Below are 26240 nucleotides of genomic sequence, written 5' to 3'. Positions count from 1 at the left end.
GGCGGCGGCTGGGAGTAATCTGGGGAGGGCAGGCACTGTATGTGTTAAAGACCATAAAGCAGGGGCTATCCTCTGTCTAGTCTCCTGGCTGCCTAGGGAACTGAGGTCCCTGATTGTAAATATAACCAGGGCCATAGTAATGTACCTGTTTTAAGTCTATAATTCAAATGGAAATTGGAGCCTTTGTTTGTTTAAAATGCCATTCCTGGCAGGGCCACTTGGGACTGGCCCATTATTTACTGTTTGAAATCTTATCCATTTTAATTTGATCATGTCTGTTGGTTTTTATATTTTAATTCACCAGCCAGTTTTCAGATCTACATGTAGTTTAATTCCACTTGGCTACATTAATTACTGTGTTATCGTTTGAGTTTCCTTTAAAAACAAAAACAAAATCAAAGTTGTTTTTGACCCTGTTTGTGTGAGGACATTTTCAGAGTTAATGTTTCCTTCTACCTTTAAAGGCTACATCTGTGAGTGTGTGTGTGTGTGTGTGTGTGTGTGTGTGTGTGTGTGTGTGTGTAAGATGGCAATTGAATGTAGTATTTCTTAGAAGGAAATGGCCAGCTATTCTTTTGCAGAGAGGAATAAAAGTAAGGTATGTGACATTGTGGGAAACAGGGAGCGGTGACCAAAGAAGGTTTGGGGATTTCTTTCCCTAAATATTTTTGGCTTAGAAAACCTCCCTAAATGTATAGAATAATATAATATGCTTCTGGCCTCCCTTTTAGCCATGATTTCATACTGTGTTTGCTTCAGAACCTTTCCCCACTCTAACCAATAAAGCATCACAGGTGAGTGCTCACCTCCCGCCCCGTTGCTTTCTCTCCACTCTTTTTCTTTCTCTTACTCAATCCACCTCAGTTACCTTGAGCCGCTCTTTCATTTCTGTGTATTCTTACTCATTGCTACTTACACAGCTTTATAACTAATAGCATGTTGCTTATGTCTATTTATAGCCCATATTTCATGGGGCTTTATGTATATCTTTCTCCAACTTATGATCCCTGCTCAATAATACCTATTCTTCACGTGTTTTTAGGTGGCTTTGAGGACAGCATACAACAGAATAAAACACTGCCTAGCCTTGCCCCACCCCCATTGTTGCAGCCACTCTGTCAGTCTGTCTTTTTAATAGTCTTCCTCTTTTTTGATGCCCTTGCACTTTACCAAGAACAAGGTTCATTTCCAGGGACGATCTCTCCTGATAACACAGATTCTAAGCATCATGCTGGCTCTACTTTTCCCAAGGCAGATTGGTTTGTTGGCCCTAGTCCATGGTACTTTCAATATTCTTTCCCAACCCATAGTTCAAATGCGTCAATGCTTCCGCAGTCTCCCTTATTCCGTGTCCAACTTTCGCATGCATATCAGGTGATAACAATACCATGGCTATGGTCAGGCACTCTTTAGTTAGAAAGAGACATCCTTGCTTTAGAGCAGGCTTGTGCAGCAATTGTCCAATTGATTTCTTGAATGTTGCTTCCAGGAGCATTGATTCTACATCCAAGCAAGATGAAATCCTTGACAACTCCAATCTTTTCTCCATTTATCACTATGCTAATATGTTGGTTCAGTCGTGAGGATTTTGGTCTGAGTTGTCTATGCTAAAGTCCATACTGAAGGCTGCAGTCCTTGATTTTCATCGGCAAAGCTTAGACCCTCTTTACTTTCAGTAACCAAGATTGCTGACTCCCACTACATCTCCCACCTAACAGAATCTGCTTCCATACACATATATTCCACCTAGGCCAGTGGCTATTGAATTGGTTTGAAATTGCTGACCCTATGTGTACAGAGTAGAACTGAACTTTTATAGCGTTTTCTAACCTGCGATCATTCAGAATCAAATCCACAGGTCTTTTACCCCGAGGTACCTCCAGGTGGATGTGAGCCTAACAAAAATTGAGCTGCTGTTTGTTGTGTGCTGCTCCGTGGTTGATTCCGAATCACCAGGTCTTTGTGTGGACTGTTCTCACGGCCTTTCTTCATATCACTGCATCCTGGAACGCCTTTGCATTGTTTGTAGACGATGCTTTTTCAGTGAGGCCTCTCTGATCACATCTAATACTCTGGCCCCCACCCCTGTTTCCTTTCACCCTGTTCTACCTTTTCTTTATCAGTTTCACCCATCACCTGCCAACAGCCTGTGACTTTTCCTGGTGTTCATGATGTCTGCTCAGTGGAGAGCTTTTAAAATCTGAATGGAGCCAAATTCTTTGCCCTTTTTACAGTAATTTGTGTTTATTTAGCCTGGTTTCAGAAATCTTGCCCTATCCCAACATCATTAAATTTCTTTTTTGAAAATTTTAAGAGTAGGCATGGGCAGATGCTGAGGGAAAGGACTTGATTGGAGCCCCTTCCATTCTCCCCACATGGGCATGGGCCACTGCCACTTGTGAAGTGAGCCCAACCAAAAACTAGCTTCCAGTGCAATCCCAAGAGTCACTTCAGATGCCGCGATGTGGGCTCCCTCCCAAACTGGTGCGAGGAACAGATGACTGGAGCGATCACTCCTGTCTCTAATGTGAGTCATTGCAGGGCCTACATCCAGTGTCATCTCTCAGGATGAACAGTGATTACAGCACATATTGGTTTGTGTATTTTCCGCCCACCAGATAAAGCAAGCATTCCATTCTATTTTTATTTCTTTCTTTAAAAAATATTTCCATGTAAATTAAAATCTAAACTTGACAGCCCCTTTTAGCGGGCAAGATTCCGCTAAAGTCCTGTTTTCTCAGAACACATTCCATACCTCAATTGCCTCTTAGAGCTTTGAAAGGCTTTTATGTACCTGGTAATTTGGAGGAATTGCTTTTATTTTGTAATTTCTTGGGGACTTCTAATATCTCTTTTCTAAGATGTTTGCAGATGTCAATAGCTCCTAGCTCTTAAGACTTGAGTAACAAGATCATTCTGTTTCCACTGTGATGTCTTGTTTTCTGCTTGTGCGATTAGTTCTTTGTCAGCTTCATGAGAAACTCACTATTCAACTCTGCAGTTACCTTGTTTGTATTGGGTGTTTGTTACCGTACTACTTCTTTTCTTTCATTCTTTTCTTTTGAGGATATTTTGGCGTGGCCCAGTCCTGTGGGAGTGTTTTCAGAACCGATTCTTGGTTTCACAGCCCATTCTGTGCATTCAGGTGTTGTTCTTCCCTGAGACTTTATTGGGATGCGTATTGGAACTGTATTTCTTGCCTGACTTTCCTACTTTTAGACCCCAAGGCAACGGGCCTTCCCTTAAACCTATGTGTTATCTCTCAGTAAACTGGGTAAGATTCAGAAATTCAGGTTCTGTGGCAAATTACAAAGTTATGTAAGGTAGATGTCGATATTTTTGTTCAATTCATTTTTAAAATGCTCTTCACTTAGGCTTATGTAATCACACAGCTACTTTGTAAATGGATTGTCTTCTATTGCTTGGAGAATAGAAATACATTGGTACTATATTCCTGAGGGTTGATTCTGATAACCATTGATTTTTGTCTTTATTAAAAATCCTTTCATTACTGACACCTAGCCAGTTTTACCCAGCAAGTGTTCCCTTTCTTATTGAAAGTCAACATACACTTGATTTTAGAGTTTATAGATTACACTTGACTCCGCAATAAGGAGTCATTTGGCTTCACAGTGGAAGCAATGACCTTGTTACTCAAGTCTTCAGAGCTAGGTGCTACTGTTATTTGGCTTCCAAGGCATTTTTAAAGATCCTTAATCCTGCTTCCCTGTCCCTGGAGTTGTCTCCCTTCCTTCCTGACATGACACCTCCACATGCTCTTTTTCCCTTATTAATTCCTCTGATAAGAAAAGTTGTGCGTCTGCTCTTTGAAGAGTCTGGAGTCTGTTCAGTGTCCTGGAGTCAGGTTCACTTCATAGTGACCTCATGAAACGCTACCCCAGGCTGCTCACGTTTTAACTCATTGTTGCAGCCACGGTGTCAATCAATCTATCTTATTGAGAGGCTTCCTCTACTTCATCTAGCATAATGTTCTTTTCCAGGGATTGGCCCTTCCTGATAATATGTCCATATATGGGAAGAAGTCTTGCCCTCCTCCCTTCTAAGGAGCATTCTGGGTGTACTTTCTTCAATACAGTTTGTGTGTTCTTCTGGCACTCCATGATGCTTTCAATATTCTTTGCAAGCATCATAATCCACACGCCTCCGTTCTTTCATTATTGATTATTACCTCTTACATAGATGAGGCAATTAAAAATACCATGGCTTGTATCAGATGCACATTAATCTTCAAAGTGACATATTTTCTCTGTAACAGTTTAAGGAAGTCTTTGGCAGCAGATTTGCCCATCGCGTTATGTCATGTGATTTCTTGACTGCAACTTCCATGAGCATTGATTGTGGGTCCACATAAAATGACAACTCTAATGTCATCTGCATGTATCATGGTATTATTGACCTTGGTCTAGTTGTAAGCACTGTCATCTTTGTGCAGTGAGGTGGAATCCATACAGAAGGCTGTAGGGAGTAAGTGCTTGAGCAGTGAGTGTGCTGCAAGTCTTCTTCACTTTTCAGCAAGAAAGGTTGTGCCATTTGCAGAGAGCAGGCTGTTAATGGGCCTCCTCCAGCTTTGATGCCATAGTTGTCGTCATATAGTCCGACTTTTACGATTATTTGCTCAGCACCTGGATTGAATAAGTATGGGAAGGGATACAGCCCTGATCCATACTTCTCCTAATTTTAAACCGTGCAGTATTCTTTCTTTTTTTTTTTGAAAGAATGCATCTTGATCTATGTAGAGGTTCCATGTGAGCACAATTGCGTGCTCTGAAATTTCTGTTTACCTGTGTGGTTCATAACGGGTTATGGTTAATATTGGGAATTCTCATGTTTAGGGTCTTATTTATCAGAAAAACGGATATTGTGTAGGCCAATGATCACAATAACCTCAGGACTGTGGTGATAGCCTGGCAGCCCAGTTGTTCCTGTGGACTTTAAATTTCTACACATGTACCATCAAGGGAAAGCGTGGAGACTGTCCTTCGTTTTCATAGTGCTGTGGCTTCTTACAAGAGGATTGAAATGATGCTGGTGCCCCCTCCCTCTGTTCCTCCCCTCCCCTTTTCATCCAGATAAAGGAGAAGACAGGTGGGTGATAAGGGTGAAGCTTAACTGAAGAATTATCTACACTCATAAGAAATCTTGGTGATATCAGTAAATTGAAATATTTTAGTGATGTTTTCTGGACACTAAGTCTTAGAGAAAACATCTATTTTGAGCTTCTCGATCATAACTGTCATTAGTATAAAAGAATCAGGTGTTAAAATGATGAAAGTTCTTTATGTAGAAGCCATTGGCCGTTGAACAAAGACATGATTTATGATCATGTATCTGAGTATATTATGGCTTACCCAAAGAGAGGTTTTTTTCTCCGTTTTTTCTTATTCAGAGACTAGATGGTGGCAGTGTGCTAGGTGGCTAGCCATTCAAGGAAGGGGAAAGAATGGCTTGCAGCTAGGTTAGCAGTTAGTCCTGTGTTTTCTCTCTCTAGTTTTTCCACATTTGTAAATCATATGTGGAACTCAAATTCTATTCTCCCAGCAGACTTGATCTTTGCTGCATGTTTCTTTTGTAGTTCCTTCAGCTATTATTTATTGAGCTTGCACTTTGAAGGAAGTACAGTGCTTGGCTCTGGGCAGGGTCTTTGTTCTCCTAGAGCAGTGGTTCTCAACCTGTGGGTCGCAACTCCGTGGGGCGGGGGCATAATCTAATAACCCTTTCACAGGAGTCACCCGATTCATAGCAGTAGCAAAATTACAGTTATGAAGTAGCAATGAAAATAATTTTATGGTTGGGGGAGGGGGTCACCACACATGAGGAACTGTATTCAAGGGTCACGGCATTAGGAAGGTTGAGAACCACTGTCCTAGGGCTTTATTTTATTGGCATAGAGACATTGAAGACATTAAAATGGCCACATTCTCCTCATTTCCTGTAACACCCTCCATCCTAGACATCCCTACCAAGAGGCAAACCTCTCGACTTTTCATGCCTGTCATCATGGCTCAGAATCTTGGATTTCTCCTCTTTTATCCCCTCGATCCACTCACTTGTCAGTTCCTATTAATTCATTGTGCGACGTCCTGCCCATACCCGTCAGTGCCTATCCACGCCCTTGCCTGTCATCAAGACTCTCTCCCGTCACCTCAGAGTTGACGTTGCTTAAAGCAGTGTGTCTTTTGGGAGGAGCCAGGGGTCCATGTGACAAATAATGAAATGTGTGTCTATTGAAATATCCGCCCCCCTCTTTTACTTGTTCTATTTGTATGTGTTGTGTTTACCCAACTGCATAATTTTCTTTCTAGCTCCTTTCTGTCCTCAAACTCTCATATTTAAAGTCCCACCTTGTTATTGAACTTATTTCCTGTGTCCTCAGAACTTATTTTTTCTACTTTCCCAAACTCTTTATTACATTTAGTCCCTAGTCACATAATTTAGCACTTAATCAAAACTGGTCCATGTTGCCAACTAATTTTGCATTTGTTGGAGTCGGCAAATTATTATTACCGTATATACTTGAGTATAAGCCGACTCGAATATCAGCCGAGGCACCTAATTTTACCACAAAAACTGCATTAAAAATGTGCTGAAAAACTTGGCTTATACACAAGTATATACAGTAAATGCCGTGTTAGTGTTAGGTGGCCAGACTTTTTATTCTGTTCGAACTTAGGTATTTACGGAATGCTTTTTAGGTAGCTTAAAATTGGTAGGTGGTCATTAAAGGCTTATGAGTTGATTGGCATGCTTAGTGAACCTACAGAATAGAGTAGAACTCATCCATCAGATGTCCAAGTGGTAAGGTAATCTTTAGGGTAGCAGGCTGCCACTTCATCCTCTTGCTGAGCAACTAGTTGGTTTGAACCAGTGGCCTTTTAAGAAATATCTAAACTCTAGGTTCCCAAACTTACTTGGCCTACAGCCCCCTTTCAAAAACAAAGTACAGTTAAACACTTTTGTATTATAGCCCATAATACAAGATAAAATGTAGGGGTATCATCCACTCTGGGAAATACTGAACTATACCTTGAACATTACACCACCAGGCTTTCTGAAGCTTCTTCTGGGCCACAGTTTATGCAGCTGTCTCCCTGGGACGAGTGTTTAGGGAGCTTCCAATTTGAGGTATTGAGCATTGCAGTACTTATTTTTTGAACCAGGGTATGAAACAAACAAACAAATCCAGTGATCCTATAGGTAGAGAATGGGTGGGAGATGAGGTCCAGTAGCTCATGTGGCTGTTGTATTCATTGGCTATTGCCTCTTCTTTATGTGATATTTTATTCTGCTTTTAGGATAAAAACAAGAAGCTGCGTCCCCTGTATGACATTCCCTACATGTTTGAGGCCCGGGAATTCCTTCGAAAGAAGCTTATTGGGAAGAAGGTAAGTGGTGACAGAGCTTGCTGGCTTGTTTTCTTGGAGCCGGTTAAAGGGCCCTTAACCTGTGATGGAGTCCCAGGGTCCCCCACATACCATCGTCATGCAAGTCTGGCCAGATGACTTTGCTTGAAGTGAGGCGCATCTGTGTGTCCGGTGGTGGTGCCCCTCGGGAGAGGTTTAAATTGGGGCCCTGACCACAGTGTGATTGCATGAGCTCTCTCAAGCATGTTCTTTCCTGGGTGTAGTAGGCTCGATTCCAACTTCAATCATTGCTTATCATCCCAAGCGCCTTCCCCTTGGCTTCCCTCTTCTCTCCAGCCACCTCCATTTACAGCTGAGAGCAATGGGGTTTGCTGGGCAGGAAGGTGGCTGCTGCTTTCACCTCCCTCAAGGGCTGAGGGGAGCAAGGAGCATGCTCAGTGTGCCTGCTTCTGCTTCGGGCAGTACAATTCCCCTTGGCCCACACTGCAGGGGAAGGGACCGGAGGCAAGTCTGTGGGAGAGTTTTGTGCACCAGTTGACTTTTCTCTGGCACGGCTGCCTGGAGGCCCCAAAGGCATTACCTTGCATTCCCGAGTCTAGCAGAATGTTCAATGGCCAGCGGCAGGCTTTGCCTTTCTGAGAGGATGGTAGTGAGTCTCTGTGGAGCACCTCCTCACCTCCCCTGGATAAACAAAGGGAATGAATGAGATGGTTTCATAGATAGAAATGGAGGAACCTCTGTTCAGGGAGGAATTGAGCCATCTCTTGCTTACTTTGCTTGATTGGGATTCTAAGGGAAAGATCACATTTTGGGGGTGATTATTTTTCCTTTATCTTTGGAAAGGTAGGGCCATTTGACACCTTAAAGCCATCATAATGCAGAATTGCCCACTTTTAGCAATGTGTGACAGGTTCAGTAAGTAAGGCTCTGGCCTTCGAGCTGATGCTAACGTAGAGTGTCTTCCGTGTAACCACAGCCAGCTTTATTACACACCACAGTGACTAGGATGAGAAATGGCGGCAGAAGATATTGAGGGTGGGCATGAGGTGAGATTACCAATCTCGAGGCCAGAAACCACGCTGGGTTCCGCACAGTGAGGCTTGCCTCTCCGCATGTCCCTTCAGAGAGGAGGCTCATTTGTCATTGTATACAACTTGACAGAACGCTGTTTCCATTCATGAAGTGTGGAGCAAAGGATGGCGTTAAGTCTCTTCCCACGCCTCCATCTCCTGTTATCTCCTCTCAAGTCTGACATCTCTATCTCACCAAGTTGATATCATATCACTCGTTTACTGCCTCATAAACAACAGAATACAGACAAACAAGGAATTCCCTCCCAAGGGCTGGTTTCTTCTGAAAGCCATGCTTTGAAAGGAGCAGCACCCGCCGCCACCACCACCTGGTTTCTGCAAAAGGTGCCAAACCCGTCTATGTTTCTTCCCCAAACATAGGTCACAGGTGGTCGCTGCAGCTGCTGAGCTGTCTTGGAAGTCCAGCCCTGGGCCCTGCTCTCTTAAAGCCCACCTGCTGGGAGTAAAAGGGCTGGCCTCAGAGGTCCTTCTGGAGTAATTAGGCTTCTGCTTAGTGGGAGAATCTCCCCTCACTGGCTCCTGTGCCTGGGTTGGAGCTGGTGGGATTCCATTGTGTTGAGCCCATGTTCTCCAACCCACCCACCCTACCCCCCCAGTGGCATTTTATAAATGACTATCTCCCCAGTCAGGAGTGGATGCAGCTCAGCTCTGCTACCCCAGAACATTCCTGATGCAAACAGCCTTCCCTGAAACCACTTGCCTGTTTTCTGGGCCCATTAGCTCTGACAGCAAACACCCGGGTGCTCTGACTTCGGGGAGCAGGCAGGGCAGTTGCTGCCTCAAGGGGTGGCTAGCACATCAGTACACATTTCTGCCAATTCCCTTCCCAGCTCTGCAGCTGTTCAGCATGGCACATGGTGATTAAGAGGCACCGAGAAGGAGCCCGTGTGCATGGAAGCTGATGAGAGCAGCCTGTCACTGCATAAGGCAGATCATGGAGGTAGGCCCAGACTATTCTCTGACCAACCCAGAGAGGCCATAATAGGACATTTTTGAGGGGCATTAAGAACACAGAGAAATGATTGACCGTCAGCTTCTCAGGTGCTGTGCTGCACTTGGCGGTCTCCAGTCTAGCTATAGAAGTTTTGGTTTTGATTTATTCCCAAGATTGAACTCTAGCCAGATGTACTGACTAGGACAACCCCATCCTTCTTCAAGCCTCAGTTTCTTCACATGCAAACTGGGGGCCTGAGTCCTGCCCTGTCCTCCAGGGGTTGCTAGCAGATCCAGGGTGGTGGTCGCCTGCGGGTAGCTTTGTTTTTGCCTCCTTGTGGTGCTTCCACATAGACTCAGAACTAGCTCTGTTTTTGTGGGGTTTTTTAACCGTAGTGGTGATTCATTAAGGACAAGTAAGTAAGGACCCAGCTACTTGGAGTGGCAGCCGAAGCGAGGCATTTCCCCATAGCCTGTACATTTGCTCTGCTGACCTGAACCTGTGCCTGTTTAACCCATGGCACGAATCTGCGGGGTAGATGGTTAGTGTGGTGCCAGGGCTTCAGCTTCCACAGTGTGAGGGAGGGCCTGCGCACGCATGTGTGTTACATACACCTCTGTTCCCACCTGTGGATCCTACAGGTGTCTCAGGAGCCGCCTGAGCTGCCAGCCTGCCTGCTGTAGAATACTCTTCCCTACGTAACCATCTTCTATTCTTTCCCTCAGTCCTTGAGTAGGGAATGCTTTTGCTAAAGAACGTTCTGGCTCATTTCTTCAGGGGTTCTTCACGGCCCTGTCGTAGTAAATGAATGCAAGTCCGCCAGTCTTGCAGTGCTCCCGGAGGTGTGTGGTAGAGTTGTATGAGACTGTGATCCCTAAGGGACAGGCCTACCAGCTGCAGCCATTTCTTTCCGTGTGGAGTTGTTTCTGTTTTTCCTTTTGCTGCTTAGCGATCCGCCCATGGGAAGCCGGCGTTCATGTGCCTAAGTGATTTTGCTCTCCGTGGAATCTTTATTGGAATTTTCCCAATCATCGCCTATAATATCTAAGCATATAAAAAGCATAAAAATGTTTTGTTCCCTCTTCGTGCAACCAACACAGCATTTTATAAAAGACAAATGCATCACTCCTTTAACTCCTGTCTCTTAATTGCAGACTTTCTATCACCATGGGAACCATTGTGTTCCAAGTGGGAATTTGTTTGTACAATTGAGGGGTCAGAAGTGGTGGAGCAGAGGTAATTGCTAGGGCCAGAGCGGACAGAAGCTTCACAAAACCGGGGAACGGCAGCTCGGGCCAAGGCTGGCTCATCACTGGCTTTCCTACTCTGTTTTGCCACCATTTCTGCTCAGTAAGCAAGTGTTTGGCCTGTGACTTATTTGTAAGCAAATGGGCTGCCTTTGTGTAATTTTTATGCCATTTGGTTTGTTTTGTGTCCCTTTGTGGATGGGTGCCGAGGAGCCGCGTCCGACTCATAGCAACCCTCTTAGGAGGAAACACTGCCCAGCCCTGCACCGTCTTCACGAGTGTGCTTGCGCCCATCGTTGCAGCCGCAGGGAGGCGGCTCTTCCCAGTCAGATTTGTCCTGTCCTCCAGGGGGAGGCGCTCATCCTCGCAGACTGTATCCCACCAGGCATTGCCGCTATTCCTAAGGTTTTCCATGACCAACCTTTCGCACGCGACCACCTCTTCTTCTGATTTAATCTGGAAGTTCCATTGTGACCTGGCCACCTTGGGTAACCCTGCAACCATTTACAATATCGGTGGGAAATGAGTAAAAATAAAATAAAATACCAGTGGCATAGCTTCAACATCAAACAATATACAAGCCACAGCAACGTGGCAAGCCAACAGAGGAGTGGTTTGTGACCAGACTGGCCTTTTGTTTTATGTTTGGCACTTCATAGGGGGCAGTTTTGTTAATAAGTGCAGGCGGTTGGAAAGGTGTAGGGCTATGAATCATTTTTTGAGTTCCTTCACATTCTGATGGCTTCAGGTTGCTGTTCTTATCAGTCCGGAGGGATCCCATGTACTTTGGGCTGTGGAAGACTTTGGAGCAGGCTGAGAAATCTGCATAACCCAAACAGAGCTCACTGCCTTTCATTGCAGAGCCTGTTCCCCGCCAGTGCTCTGGGGCGCACCACCAGCCCCCTGCTCCTTCCCCCCTTGGCTCCAGTGCCTCTCGAAGACCTACTGCTGCAGGTCACCTCTCTTCCTCGTGGAAGTGCCGCTGCCCTGTCCCCCACCTCGAGTGGAGACTCCTTCTATGTTATAGCATTCTTCGACTTTCTTTATAGTGTTCTTCATAGTGTTCTTACACATTCTTTCCACACCAGTTCATGCTCCATTCTGCACCTTGTAAAGGGAGCTTCATAGATACTTTTGTGCTGTACTATATATACCATATATACTCATGTATAAGCCGAGTTTTCCAGCACATTTTAATTCAATTTTGTGGTAAAATTAGGTGCCTCGGCTGATATTAAGGTCAGCTTATACGTGAGTATGTATGCTATTACAGTTTGCCATTTTTTTATGCAGATAAATAATTGGCAGTAATTACGCACGTTGTGTTGTGCCGCCAGCACCACTTATGATGTCCAGAGTGGAGGCAGAGTGGCCCGTGTGTGCCACAGCAGCACACCCGCCCCCGCCCCACAGCCTCTGGCAACTCCACCAAAAAAACTCATAGCAATCCTATGGGAAAGGGTGAGGGTGGAACTGCCTCTGAGTCTCTGGTTACGGGAGTAAAAAGATCCATCTTTTACCCTCAGAAGGGCTGGTGGTTTCGAACTGTTGATTTTGGGCATCACTGCCCATTGTGTAACCACTATACCACCGGGACTATGATCTTTGTCTCTGTGCAGTTACCTACTCTAAAATTTTCAATGACCTATTTGTCCGTTTGTGACCGACGTCGTGTATTTATTGGTAGGTGCTGCTGAGTTGGTTCCAGTAATAGGGATTCTGTGTACAACAGGATGATGTGTTATCCGGTCCTGCCGCACCAGCCTCACAATTGTAGTCTTGTTCGAGCCCGTTCTTACAGCCACTCTGTCAACCCACCGTTATAAACGCAGCCACTTGTCTTTTAGCTTTGCCTGTATTTTAGGACTTGATTTTTTCCTGATGGCTGATTAGGAAGGATACCATTGTTCATTCATCTCTTCTTGGATACTTGGTTGTTTTCACCTTGTAGATGTTGTTACTAACGCTGCAGTGAGTGGTGATGTCCAAGTAGCTGAGCCTGGTTCCTTTTCCATCTGTCGCGGGTAGGCCTGGCACAACTGCTGGCTCGGATATTCATTCTATGTTTAACCTTCTGAGGAACCTCCAGAATTTTCCCTAGTGGTACACCACTTTATATTCTTACCAGTAGTGGTTGAAGGTTTGGATTTCTCCACATCTTCACCGACACTTGTTAGTTTCTCTCCACCTCAGGGCTGTTGCCCTTGTAGTTGCTTCCACTTGGAAATCCCTGACCTCCTGCAGTTCCCTTGCCCCTACCTACCTTCTACGTATTCTCCAGACCAAGCTAGATGTGGCTTCTTGGAGGAAGTCTTCCCGGGCCACTCCCTTTCAGTAACTTAGCCTGTACATTGTTTTCACAACCTGTGATCATTTGTTTCAGAGCTTATCTGTTTAAAATATATTTCCGGTCATATCTTCCCTGTTTGAGTTTGAGATTGGATTTCACACCTGTTTTGCTCACTTGCCCCCAGGACCAAGTAGTTTATGGTACATAGTAGGTGGTCAACAAATTTTCACGGAATCAACTGGTAAAAGTGCTGCGTTGAAGAGTGAGGCGAGCCTGTGCACCAGGTAAGGCTGCAGAAAAGGGAGCGGCATTCCGCCCCACTGGAGGCAGTGGGAGAATGCCTTTTCATTTCGGACTGCCGTCTGTCTGGCACTGGTGGGTTGTCGGTGCTCCATGTTCTGGCTTACTGTGACCTGGTGAGCCAGATTAGCAGCCCCCCAGGGCTGTTCATGCCTTGTGTATGTGGAATCCAACATTCTGAATTCCAAACTGATTGGGAGAATGGGCTCATTTGTAATTGGTGGCTGCCTTTGTTTGATTTTCATGCTGTCAGTTTGTCCTGGACCAGACCCTCCTTATTTTCAAGGCCTCTTCCATCTTAAAGGCACAAGCTGCCATTTATTGAGGAGGTAGGCCACGAACTCAATAGGAACTGTATCTTCACATTGTCTTAATTCCCCCTTCATCTTCGTTGTGTATCTATTTTTATAAAGAAACAAACTGGAAAAAAAAATAAAGACACAAACTTATAGAAATTAAGCCTTTGACCCAATTGCCTATGTTTTTAACCATGCTGTGCTGAATTAAAGGTCTTCTAGAAAGGTCTGCTTCCCTGTTGTAGAGACTGAGTCAGGTGCAAGTAGACAAGGTCTGGGTACTTTGGGGGATAAGGCCGTTCTTATGGATAGCCTAGAGTAGACCTCACCTGATAGCAGCGATGGTGTCTCTCTCCAGCTGCCCTACCCTGGCTTAACAGGTATCAGCAGACAGTAATAGCACATATATCAGACTTCTGAGCACTCGGCTCTCTAGACATTATCTCATTAGTCTCTGAGATGTCCCCATGCAGTGATGTTTCAGCAAATTGTTCTTCAGAGAAACCTGAGTCAGACTCCATGTTCCGTGCTTAGCTACCTGGACAATGTGAGGTCACAGGTAATGTGAAGCCAGTGCAGAAATGTGCTTTTCCTTCCTCATCATTCCCTCGGTGAAGGTACTGGGCAAGTAAGGAAAGGACAGGTGGTGCCCTTTTGTCTTATTGGGCCAGAACCAGGGAGAGGTTGAGGCTCACTCGAGGTACTTGTTCCCCTGGACAAGGACTGCTTGGGTGGGGTGTGGGTGAACTCTGGTCTCCCGCTCTCTATCCGGGCTGCCCTTTGCAGTGTGTTCCTTAATCAGCGTGTTCACACCCAAGCTGGCAGTCTGCAGATCCTTGTTCTGAATCATGGCGCATGTGTTTGGATTTGGTTTTTATAAACCTTTGTCATCTCCACATTTTACATTTCATATTAATTTGAGTCCCTCGTGCTATGAAAAGTCCTTTACATTAATGATGAAAACCAGGCTCTGGAGGTTGTGAATGCCTCATGATTGAAATAGGCTGGTTTATAGGAGGCTGCTTGTTCTTGCCGTCTCAGAGCCAGCAGTTGCCAGCATTTGTGGCTGTAAAGTTTTTGAGTAAATGACTGAAGTTGTTCACCAAAACCAGGGTGATTTTGGAGGCCTTGTCATTCCTGCCCATGCCTTTTTCTAATAAGAGTTTGCCCACTCCCAAGTGACAGGCATGGGTAGTGACTGAAGGGTCACATAGCTGCTCTTGCATGTCCTGGTCTTCACCTTTCACCCCTCCAGTTATTAGCTCCCTTGTTTGGTGAAGGTGATTAACAGAATTGACAGTGGAGTTGCCTGTTTCTAAAAGTTCATTTGTTCACAGTATTATGGATGGAATTGAGTGTCTGTCTCCGAGCACCAAATCCCCCCCCCCCCAATAAGTATTGTGAAGCTTAAATTTTACTCCTGTGGTTAAAATCCCTTTTGGATATGGGTTGTCTTTGTTATGTTAATGCAACATGATTGATGTGTGAGGTATATCTTGAAGTCAGTCTCTTTGGGAGTATATCAAAAACCAAACAGATGCCAGTTCCTACTCACAGTGACCCCATAGCCCAGGTGAGTTTCTTACACTGTAACTCTTTACAGGAGTACAAAGCCTCAACTTTCTCCCAAGGTGAAGCTGGTGGTTTCCAACGGCTGACCGTGCCAGCCCAATGCATAAACACTACATCACCAAGGCTTCTTTAGGGATACTTGAGCATTTAATGGATGATTTTTTCTAAATTAGCAGATGTAACCCCTGTGTGGAGGAGCCCTGGTGGTGTAGGGGTTATAAGTTGGACTGTGACCCGCATGGTTGGCAGTTTGAAACCAGCAGCAGCTCTGAGGGAGAAAGACTGGAATTTCTACTCCCAGAAACAATTCAATCTGGGAACCCCCCAGGGGGTCACAGTGAATCAGCACTGCCTTGATGGTAGTGGGTGACTGAGTGAGAATCACGATGCCAAACAGATTTAAGCACGCAGAAGAAGCAGAGAAGGGGTCCACAGATCCGAAGCCACATGACAATCACCCAGGAGCAGCAAGCTCAGAAGAGACCAGAATCTTCCTCCTGAGCAGGCGGAGGGGGCCAGCACCCTGTGTTAGGACAGCCTGTCTTCTAAGCTGTGTAAGTGCTGGTTTCTGTTTGCTTAGCCGCCCACCTGTTACCGGTATTCTGTGACAGCAGCCCTGGACAGCCGCGACACTTGGCAAGCTAGCTAGCCTCCTGTTACCAGCGAAAAGCTCTTGAGTTCTTGATTTTGAAAAAATTGGGAGGTGTGTCTGTATTGTGGAAAGCCCCTCTGTGCTTTGGGAGCCCTTAGAGTGTTGAACACACAGCTGTTAGGTGAAGTGTCTTTGCATGATGCATATTTTAGTGTTCTCCTTAGAAAACCTCACTAAGGTAAATGAAGAAACTAGAACGGCTCCCCGTATTCCTGGAACTGTCTGCTGTATGCTCTCACCTGTGGCAAATATTTTATTAGCTCCCGTAATCCTGGAGATTCTCCCATCTCTGGGTAAGCCTCTGCTATTACTTTGCTTTTCATTAAAGACTTCTCTCCCGCTCCTCCCAGGTTGCTTACAGGGTGGTGGTGAACGTTCTTGCATTTCTAAGGTGATTTGTGGTCATCTTGCCTTCAGCCACCCACTCCTGAGCTTTTCAGCTCCGTTTCTGAAATACCATCCTTGGGGCTGGAACTTTCCATGCTTGGTCTCTGAAAGCTGGGATTTTAATTTTAGGGGAGATTTGTGCTGAATCAGCTCAGCTGTGTTTGGGGGTAGGGAGAGGACAGGCTTTTCCCCCACTTTAAAAATAACCCTTTTGTGCCAAAAACCCTATAAAATGTGCTGAATTGCACATCCTGCAGCTTCCTGTTGCTCGTGGTTTCCAGAGGAGAAAGTTTGTGGCACATGGGCCTGAGGATACTGGATGACCGAGTGTCTTGGGTGGTCGGAGAGTGGAAGGCCCGGCTGGAGACAGACAGGGGCTCAGCTAGGGGCTCTTGCCAATTAAAAAATTTTTTAAATTAAAGTTTTAATTTTCCTATAAAGCTCTATTTATTAAAAACAGCAGCAACAGTAACAACACCCCTTCATCTGGGTGTTGTTTCCTCTTCCTTGAAGGGCTCTATAGGATGGAGGAGGACCTTCCCTAGCGTCCCCAAGGCTGTCATTTTTATGAAAACAGACTGTCTTGTCGTTCTCGCAGAGAAGAGTTTCTGGGTTGGAATGGCCAACCACGTAACCTTTGCACCACCAAATCTTTTCATAAGGGTCTAAGAGAAGTATGTATCACTTTTTTAATAAGGAAAAAAAATCAAGACCAACAATTTGTATATACATGCAAAGAAACATGTCATTCAGAGGCAGTAACGCCAGTGGAAAAACACAGAGCTTGCACACTTTTTCCCCGTGTGCCCACTGTGGGTGTTGTGCCTGGGAGTCGAGTTTCTCCATACTTGCTTCTGGAGGGCCTTTGTGGTACATGCACTAGAGTGAAGTTCTACTTCTTTGCCCTTGATAGCTGGAGATGAACCCATACTTGAGGGACCTGCAGTTGAAATTAAAAAGTAAGACTTCTTTGTTGTAATATATTTATGATCTAAAGCTTTTTTAAAAAATCATCTTATTAGGGGCTCATACAACTCTTATCAAAATCCATACATACATCAATTGTGTAAATCACATTTGTACATTTGTTAGCCTCATCATTCTCAAAACATTTGCTCTCCACTTAAGCCCCTGGCATCAGCTCCTCATTCTCCTCCTCCCTCTCCACTTCCCACTCATGAACCCTTGATAATTTATACATTATTTTGTCATATCTTACACTGTCCAACGTCTCCCTTCACCCACTTCTCTGTTGTCCGTCCCCCAGGGAGGATGTTATATGTAGATCCCTGTAATTGGTTCCCCCTTTCCACTCCACCCTCCCTCGACCTCCTGGTATCGCCACTCTCACCACTGGTCTTGAAGGGATCATCCGTCCTGGATTCCCTGTGCTCCCAGTTCCTATAATCTAAAGCTTTTGACTCACAACTGGAACAAGTTCTTTCATTGACACCTAAACTGTCATCTCTGCTTTCTGCGGGTCAGTGAATTAGTTACAGTGAGTCTTCTAGCCACAGTCTCTGTAATTGTCACCAAGTGAGCTTTGCCTAGTGGGATTGTGTAGGAGAAGGTGAACCAAGACACTGACAGGATTCATTGTGGATTCGTCCTGCTGCATATAAAATGAGTCTGCTCAGAAGTGGGCAGTGGGGAAATCCCACTACCCATAAGAGCCAGGAGTGGAGTGTGCCCTGGACCCTAAGATCCCTGAGTAGTGAACCTCCGTGATCCAGGAGGCAGCGGTGACATCAGAGGGCTGGCAGAGGAACAGCAAGCAGCTGGACCAGGAGCCCGAGCAGGAATGAGAAGGAGAGGTAGGCTTCCTCAGTCGACAGAGCAAATGGAGCTGAGTGCTTTAGGGGGCAGGATGCCATTATGCAAGTAGTTGGGAGTGCTGGGTTTGTTGACCCATGGAGCTGGATCCCAGTGCCTCTGGTTGAGGCTTACAGGAGTGGAGTGCCTCTGGGCACTTAATTCAGGGAGCTGGTTTCACTTACCAGGGAGCGAGAGCTCTGTACCTTTGGGTTGAGGCCTGCAGTGGAATGGCATGACCTTTGGGCATTTAATACCATTATATACTATCTGAACTACTCTATTCTGAGCATTTCCACCTGCGAACTTCCAAAATAAGCCCTATAATGGTGAGCATTGCTCATGAGTGCTGCGTGATCACTGGCATGAAGGAATGAACCCAGCCATAAAGGTAAGCGAGTGCTGTGTGAGACAGAGCACTTTGACTGTGCCTATCGCTTCTCTGGCAGATGTTCAGAGCTCCCTGGGATGCTGCATTTCTGTCCAGAGAGGGAGGGTTGCTGGCTTGGACAATCCTTTCATGTATGGCAACTGTGGTGGAAAAGCAATCTAGCTACTGCCTCTCTCTGGCACTTTCCCTACTGTTGTGGGGCTGGACCCCAACAATTTCACATAGCTCTATAGGCTTCCAGAGGAGAGATTGTGGAGATTGGGCTCCAGGATACTGACAAGAGTCTTGCATGGTAGGAGATGGGAGGGCCAGCCGGGCCCGGGCTGGAGGGCGCTCAGTTGTCTTGCTCTCTTTATTCGAGTATTCGTTATGTCATTAGGCCTGCTGGGTGGCAAAACCCTCTCTTCTCAACACCAGCTGACAGTGTGTGTCCAGTAATTGACAATGCCACATTTTTCAGTGGGCTCACCCGTTAGGCTTTTTCTGGTTCCCCTCCCTTGAAGGATGAGTGCTGATGTCCATTTGAAAACACTGTCCCGTCCCAGGGGTCATGCTAGTCACAGTGCCTCCATCTCTTCCATTTTGATATTAGCAGCTTTTTGAAATATGAACCCCCCCGGGCAGATTCGATCGTGGCAGCAGCTCTCGAGAGCCAGGCTGGTCCCATTCAGGGTTGATGGAGGGAACACATTAGCGGTAACTAGGCTTGGCCTGGCTTCTGCAGCACCACCGCTCCCTACCGTTTTGCCTGCCTGGAGGGATCTTTGTGTAGAGATTTGCTGAGACACGCAGGAAATGTCTTGGAGAGCTGTAAGAATCCAAGGTTTTTGTCCCCAATCTAACCTCTTTTGAACAAGGTATTCTGCAGCGTGGCTCCCGCACCTCTCTGGCTTCACAAAGCAGGTTGGGCTAGGTGGAGTGGGGCTGGGCTGCTGAGCAGGTTGATAAAGATCATGTAGCTGGTAAGTCCCTTTAGGGCTGTAAAAGCAATTGGTATGCTAAGAAGTCCATACACGATTGCCTGGTGAAATAAACTTGTCATTATTCATTCACCAAATACATACCCCAGGCATTGGGTCTAGAGCCGTACAAAACTCAAGTTTTAGAAAAAGTGCATAGTTGTTGAGCCATTGTTACAACTCAGTACTCTATACTCCCTTACATGCAGAATGAAAAGTGGACTAGAATTTCCTAAAGAGCCCTGGTGTCAGAGAAGTGTGCATTGCGCTCTTAACCACAGGGTCAATCGTTTGTACTATCAGGTGCTCCAGGGAGAACGAGGATACACGTAAGGATTTACAAGGTCAGAAACGCACCGGGCTGGTCCACACTGCCCTGTTGTGTCACTCTGAGTCGGAGTTCACGGCAGAGGGTTTGTTTGGGTTTGGGGTTTTAGAAGCTTTCTAAGTAGCCCTGATGGCACAGTGGTGAAGCCCACCGGGTGGTCCTCATGAGAAAGATGCGGCACTCAGCTTCTATCAAGGTTATGGCCCAGGGAAACCTGTGGAGCAGTTCCTACTGTGTTCTAGTGGAGGGTTGCCGTGAGTCACAGTCCACTTGATGTCAGTGGCTTTATTGGCTGTGGCTCATGACCAACTTGGTGGTGTTGGGTTTGGCTTGGTTAGGGACCTTTCTAGAGGAAATAAAGATGAATAAAATACCATTGCTGTCACAGTGTAATGGGGGTAAGATTATATCCACATGTGTGAAGTTGAAAAATAACCCATTTGAATGACTGGTCAGAGACAGGAGAGGTCTCGCCTCTGGGTGACCCTGGGCCTTGTAGTAGCTTCACTCCCGCACATGCCCCCAGCTGTCCCCTCTTGCTGCTTGCCTAAAGCAGGCTCCTAAAGCTAGCTGGCATCCATTCCCCAAGGTTTCCTGTGCTTACCTTCCGATACCCAAACTGCCCCAGCTCCCTTTGTTGTTGCATGGGCTGAAATCCTGCGCCCCCCTTGACCCCCACCCTAGTCTTCTCTGTAATGTGTTTTCCTGATTCAGTCTCATTTCTCTCCCAAAGGTTCTTTCAGGCTATTTCCAGGGCCTCTCATTTAATCTGTGTGCTCATTATCTCTCATTCTGCGGTTATTGCAACTGCCTCTTAAGTCGTCTCACCAGCCCCACCACCCCACCTCTGCCGTCTCTCACGTCCCTGTCAGAATTGCTTCTGTGGGTGCACTCCTGGCTGTGCCACCAACTCTGGCGAGACCAAGCGCCCGCAGAAATGAAACGAGGGCCCCGGAGACCCCGACGGCAACACGAAGCTGCTGCGTATGAAGTCGTGTAATTTCATCTGATACAAGGCTTTTGCTTCCCTTCCACCCCCACCTGATGGCCCACTCTCTCACAGCCCTTCCTTGCCTTCACCTTGTGTCTCTGGAAACTTGCTCCCAGCCATGAACCTCCTGAGTCTTTTCGTTGGCTTTTTAGTGATGCCGTCCTGGCTCCCAATGAAGAGGCTGGTGCTCTGTCCTCCCGGTTCTTTGTTCATTTCACAATACCAGCTTCTAATTCGAGCCTCCCTCCCCCCCTCCCCTTTCCCATTCCCATGTGTAGACATTGGGAAAGTCTCCATCTTATTTTCTTTTTGTCATCTCATAGCACCTGAGACTGGGCCTAGGTTAGGGTCTCAGTACAGAAGAAGCGAGATTTTCCCCGGGTCATGAAAGTCTTAAAAAGATGGGGGCGTGTTTGGATCTGGATAAGAGATAGGGAACGCTCATCGTGTAGATCTAAGCTGAGGAGATGGTGTCTTTGTGTAAAAGTCGGCATGGGGAAGGAGAATCAAATTTCACACCAGCCCAAGGCCAATTCACAGGAAGCTGAGGTCAGACATGCCTTCTTCCTTTTCTTTGCAAATTCTAACACCAGCCATCCTCCCCATGGTATTCTGCATTGCAAGGGCTATCGAGAACTCACAGAGAGAGTCATGCTTATGAGGCGTATTAGGGAAGTTAATAGTAAGCAATTCAGGATGAGACATGTTCAGGATACACTCTTTGCCAGGAAGTCTCTCTCAAGTCATGCAAACGGGCAGGCCTCTCTTTGGCCCTCTGCTCCCTGGTTGACCTTTGCCCTGCTTTGGCAATGTTGCACAACTCTTTGAACACTGCAGGTCAGTGCCCAAGGAGCACTCCACTTTGGCCATAAGCCTCAGCCGGAAGACACTGGGCCCTTAACTCTGTGGGTCAGTAATCTTCAAACTCAAAGTTGCTGCCATTGATTCCAAGTCAGTGTTGCTGTAGCAAATCTAGCTTCCCGATGGTCTGGAAGCTCTGCCCTCCACAAATGAGCCTTCTGGCCAAAGGCACTTGCTCCGTTTGCCAGGAAGGTCACTGGCTTGAACTCTGGTTCTCCTGCCCTTCCTCGGCTGTGCCTCTGGGGTCATGGCTTTCCTGCTTCTTGGATTAAGAAGATTCTGTACACAGGGATCTTGAGGTCCAAAGTTTGTACTCCGCTCTTGGCTTTTCTTTCTTGATGTTAGTAAGCTACTCCCTTCCTGCTTCTGAGATGGTTCGTTTTATGCCTAAGTTAGGTTTATTGTGCCAACCTGGCCAGTAGGAACATGTGGGATTAATCAGGTCGCAGTTTGATTGCAGGGCAAAGAGATAAATGGCTCTGCAAGCCCTTCCCCGCCTCTTGCTCTCTGGTGATCAGAGTGTGCAGGAGCACGCGTGCTGAGCTAGAGCTTGAGGCTCCTTTGAGACCTGCTTCGGCATGCTTCTGGTGTGTACATCATTTGAGTTTGAGGCTGGTAGGTTTTGTCACCTTGTATTGCTTGCCTTCTACATCCCATCTGGACCTGTTTTACTAAGCTCCTGAGCTACTGTGGTGACCCACCCTGCTGCTTATTGCTTGTAGGCAGACTCTGCTTGCCTTGCCCTTGAGAGGACTCTGCTGTCTGTTTCCTTGACCTTGGACCCAGCAGTCCAAGTGAGTTGAAGGTCTTCCAGTATATTCACTGTTCCAAGGAAGTGAGTTGAACTGAGCCCTCTGTACTGCTGTGTGTGACTATATATATATATATATTCATAACTGTACTGGTTTTGTTTCTCTAAAGAACCCTGCTTAACACAGCCAACCAAAATTGACCAATCCCATATTAGAGTTCCAGGTTTTTTCAATCACAATTAACCCTGTTGACACAGTTACCCGCAACTGAGTCATATAATCTTGTCAGCATCTTTCCCTGACTTCTCTTAACCAGCCCCATCAGAAAAAGAGGAAAGCCACCATCTGCATGGTTCCACCCAGTTGTTTGGTGGGAGTCACAAAGACCACGGCTCAAAATCTCAAACCGTACTCCCTGCCCAGAGTTGATTTCAACTCAGAGTAACCCCAGAGGACAGACTGGCACTCTTTCCAGGCATGGGAAGCCTTGTCTTTGTATTGCAGAGTGACTGGTGGTGGTTACAAACGGCTAACCATACTGTTAGCAGCCCAATGCTAATCTATTATGCCACCAGGGTTTCTGAGACTAGGATTGGAAGGGCCATATTAAGTAACTCAACACAATGCACCTTGTCATTTAGCTACTTTAATTTTTCTCAATTTAACATCGTCTTTGGATCCCACTTCAAGTAAGACTTTAAATATAGCATAAACCAAGGCTTTACAGATATACACACATACACACAAGTGGGTACCCCCCCAAAATCCGAAAGCTGAGCTTTCCTAGTAGTTTGCATTTTTCCCGCTAGGTGAGCACTGAACAATTGCTCTGAGTCAGTGCACCCAGTGGCGTTGCCTGGGATGGTTTTCTGTGGCCACAGTGAACTTTTTCTAAAGGCAGTTTCACTCAAACCTTGTTTTTTTTTTGCGATGGCTGATTAAGAGAACAGCCATTGTGCTGCTGTGAAATGTTTCCTGCTGGGGGTGGGGGGTGGGGGGAAGTGCCGCAGAAACTTGTGGTATTGAACACAGCTTACAAGGACAGCACTATGGGAAAATTCAAGTTCCTTTAAGTTGGTTCTGCCTCATACTGACCCCATCTATAAACAGAATGCAACACTGCCCTGTACTGTACCATCCTCAGAACTGTTGCTCTGTTTAAGGTCTCGTTGCAACTACTATTGTCACCTCATTAAGGGACATTCATTGACCCTTTACCAAACATGTTGTTTGTCCTCCTGGGACTCATTCCTCCTGAAAACATGTCCAAAGTAACCGAGATGAAGTCTAACCATCCACTTTTCTAATCAACATTCTGGCTGTACATCTTCTAAGGTAGATTTGTTAATTCTTCTGACAGTATATTGCAAACTCATTGTTCTTTGCCAACACCATAATTCAAAGGCATTAAGTCTCTTTAATTTTCCTTATTTATTGTTCAACTTTTGCTGGCTTGCAGGGTGATTGAAAATACCATGTCTTGGGGGGAGGGAGGGGGAAAATGAGCAAATGATATTGAGGGCTAAAGTAAAGGGCAAATGTTTTGAGATTGATGAGGGCAACAGGTGTATATATGTGCTTGACTCAACAGATGTATGTATGGACTGTGATAAGAATTGTACGAGCCCTCAATAAAATAATTAAAAATAATAATAATGAGGGCAACAAGTGTACAAATGTGCTTTATACAATTGATGGATGTATGGAATGTGATGAGTTGTATTAGCCTCCAATAAAGTGACTTTTTTTTAAAAAAAAAAGAAAGAAAATACCATGTCTTAAATGACGCACACCGTAGTCCTCAAGGTGAAGGGTTTGCTTCTGAATACTTTAAAACAGTCTTTTGCATCAGATTTGTCTAGTATCATAGATCGCTGGACTTTTTTTTCAAGCTCTGCTTCCATTTGTGTTAATTGTGGATGAATGTAAAATGAAATCCTTGACAACTTCAATGTTTGCTGTACTTGTGATCCTGCTTATTGGGTCAGTTGTGAGGAATTTTGTCTCATAGTGAGATATAATCCATAGTCTTTGATCCTGTAGTCTTTGATCTTTGTCAGTAAGTGCTTCAAGTTCTCTTCATGTTAAATAAATAAGGTGGTGTCATTTGGACATCACAGGTAGTTAACAAATCTTTCTCCAATCCTGATAAAGCGTTCATCTATTTATATAGTCCAGTTTCTGGAATTAATTTGCTTTGCATGCAGATCGAGTAAATATTAAGAAAGGATAGAACAGATGCATACTTTCCTCACCAATAGTGTTGCTGGAGCAGGAGCGAGACCAGGCTGTGTAGCCATAGGAAGTATAGTCTGAGACCAGGCTGTGTAGCCATAGGAAGTATAGCAGGTCGCTCGCTGGGGGTTGGACTTGACTCAGTGGCCGTGAGTTGAATTTGGAATGCTTTTGCAAAGTATTTGCAATGAACAAGTTATCGATCTTGCAAAATTTTGTCATTTAACCTCTGGCACACATTTTATCACCAGTGCTATACTTCCCCATGGTGGATCTTTATTTCTTTGTTTCCAACTCTTTCATTCCAATCACTAATAATTATCAGTGTGTCTTTATTGCATGTTTGGTCCATTTCAGGCTTAAGAAGTTCATAAATATATTCAGCTTTTAACCTTTGGGTTTATTTTTGTGGTGTGTTAATATGAATAGTAGTTGTAGCACTAACTGCTTTTCTTAGTCCGGGGTATGGATATTATCCTGTAACTGGCAGCATTGTACTTCAGGCTAGACCTTGATATGTTCCTTTTTTTTTTTTTTTTTAAAGGAATGTGATACCATTCCTCTTAAATTTGTCATTCCCAGCAAAGAAGACCATTCAAACTGGCCACTCACTGCCTGTCCATTTCACATCGCTAATGCCTATGGGGGTCCTCTTTCATTTTTGACACCTTCTTCTAATTTTCTTCTGATTTTCCTAGACTCATTCATACTCTGCATCTGCCCCATTCTGATTTTTAGTGGATGCTCACAGCCGTTACTTCTCACTTGGAGTCATGCCCCATCAGCAAATGCAGGCCCCGGGAGCTCGCTCAGTCTGCACCATTCAGCGGACTCTTCTTTGAGAAGGCTGCTCTGCCTAGTTGCACTGGTGCCAGAAATGATGCTGGAGATCACATGACAGAAATGTGCAGTCCCAAAGATTTTATTCCTTGCAAATACCCCTTCCCACCATATCAGGCAGTAGTGTCCCCCTGATATTCACGGGAAAGTTTGTTTGTTTGATTTTTCAGTAATAGATTGCCCAGTTCTTACCTGTCTTAGTGTGGAAGTTCTGCTGAAACCTGGATGACCTTGATGGTGTTTGAACTACTGGTGGCATAGCTTCCAGTGTCACAGCAACGTATAAGCCACCACAGATGGACAAACTAGGAGATGAGTGGTGGGCTTTGGGTACAGAGTGTAATTATTCATTTTCTCACATCATTGGTGTGTGACAGTTTGCTTGAATGCAGTCAGTGCCTCATTCTTGGGCTGCGGTTTGAAGGTCTTTCTGAAGCAGCCTGTGTGTGTCCTTACTCCTCCTGTTTCAGGTCTAGTTGGGGGCTACTTCTGTGTCCTTCTTAATTGAGAGTGCACAGCATTTGTAATTTGTTCATTTTAAACACGACGTGACAGAAGATTTTACTTAGCTAGTAAGCAATAAATTAATCGTTCTGGCCAGGACCCTTCATTATTTCAAAAAGAGCTCTATGTGACCTAAGCCTGGTACACCCTACAGTCCCTAGACTTGGGCTCCCTCCGTACTGTTCCCTTTCCCCAGTATTGGTCAAACGGATGGGAAGGAAATAAATCAGTGACCCGAGCCACTTCTGGCAGGTTGGTGCTGAGCACAGCTCCTCAGGACCTGGCAGGCTGGACTTTGATGCATGGTGGAGCACTGAGGAAGGAGTGGCCAGCTAATTACACCGGCCTTCCCAACCAGGCCAGGTTTCTTTCACCTCTGAGTCTCCAGTCTCCCTGTATTTAAAAATGCCAAGAAG

The 26240-nt window shown here is 45.5% G+C and overlaps 1 protein-coding gene across 1 annotated transcript in view; it reads left to right on the top strand.

Moving 5' to 3' along the window:
- SND1 (staphylococcal nuclease and tudor domain containing 1) overlaps positions 1-26240 on the top strand; it is a 483020-nt gene that overhangs the window by 158665 nt on the left and 298115 nt on the right. The window contains exon 11 of the mRNA XM_004707793.4: positions 7314-7403. Within this exon, the coding sequence (XP_004707850.1) occupies positions 7314-7403 (90 nt within the window). The remainder of the gene's footprint in view (positions 1-7313; positions 7404-26240) is intronic.

This window comes from Echinops telfairi, unplaced genomic scaffold (genome assembly GCF_000313985.2).
Source record: "Echinops telfairi isolate 266 unplaced genomic scaffold, ASM31398v2 ScPeMD7_23;HRSCAF=83, whole genome shotgun sequence".
In the NCBI taxonomy this organism is placed as follows: Eukaryota; Metazoa; Chordata; class Mammalia; order Afrosoricida; family Tenrecidae; genus Echinops; species Echinops telfairi.
This window is presented reverse-complemented; position numbering and strand designations above follow the sequence as displayed.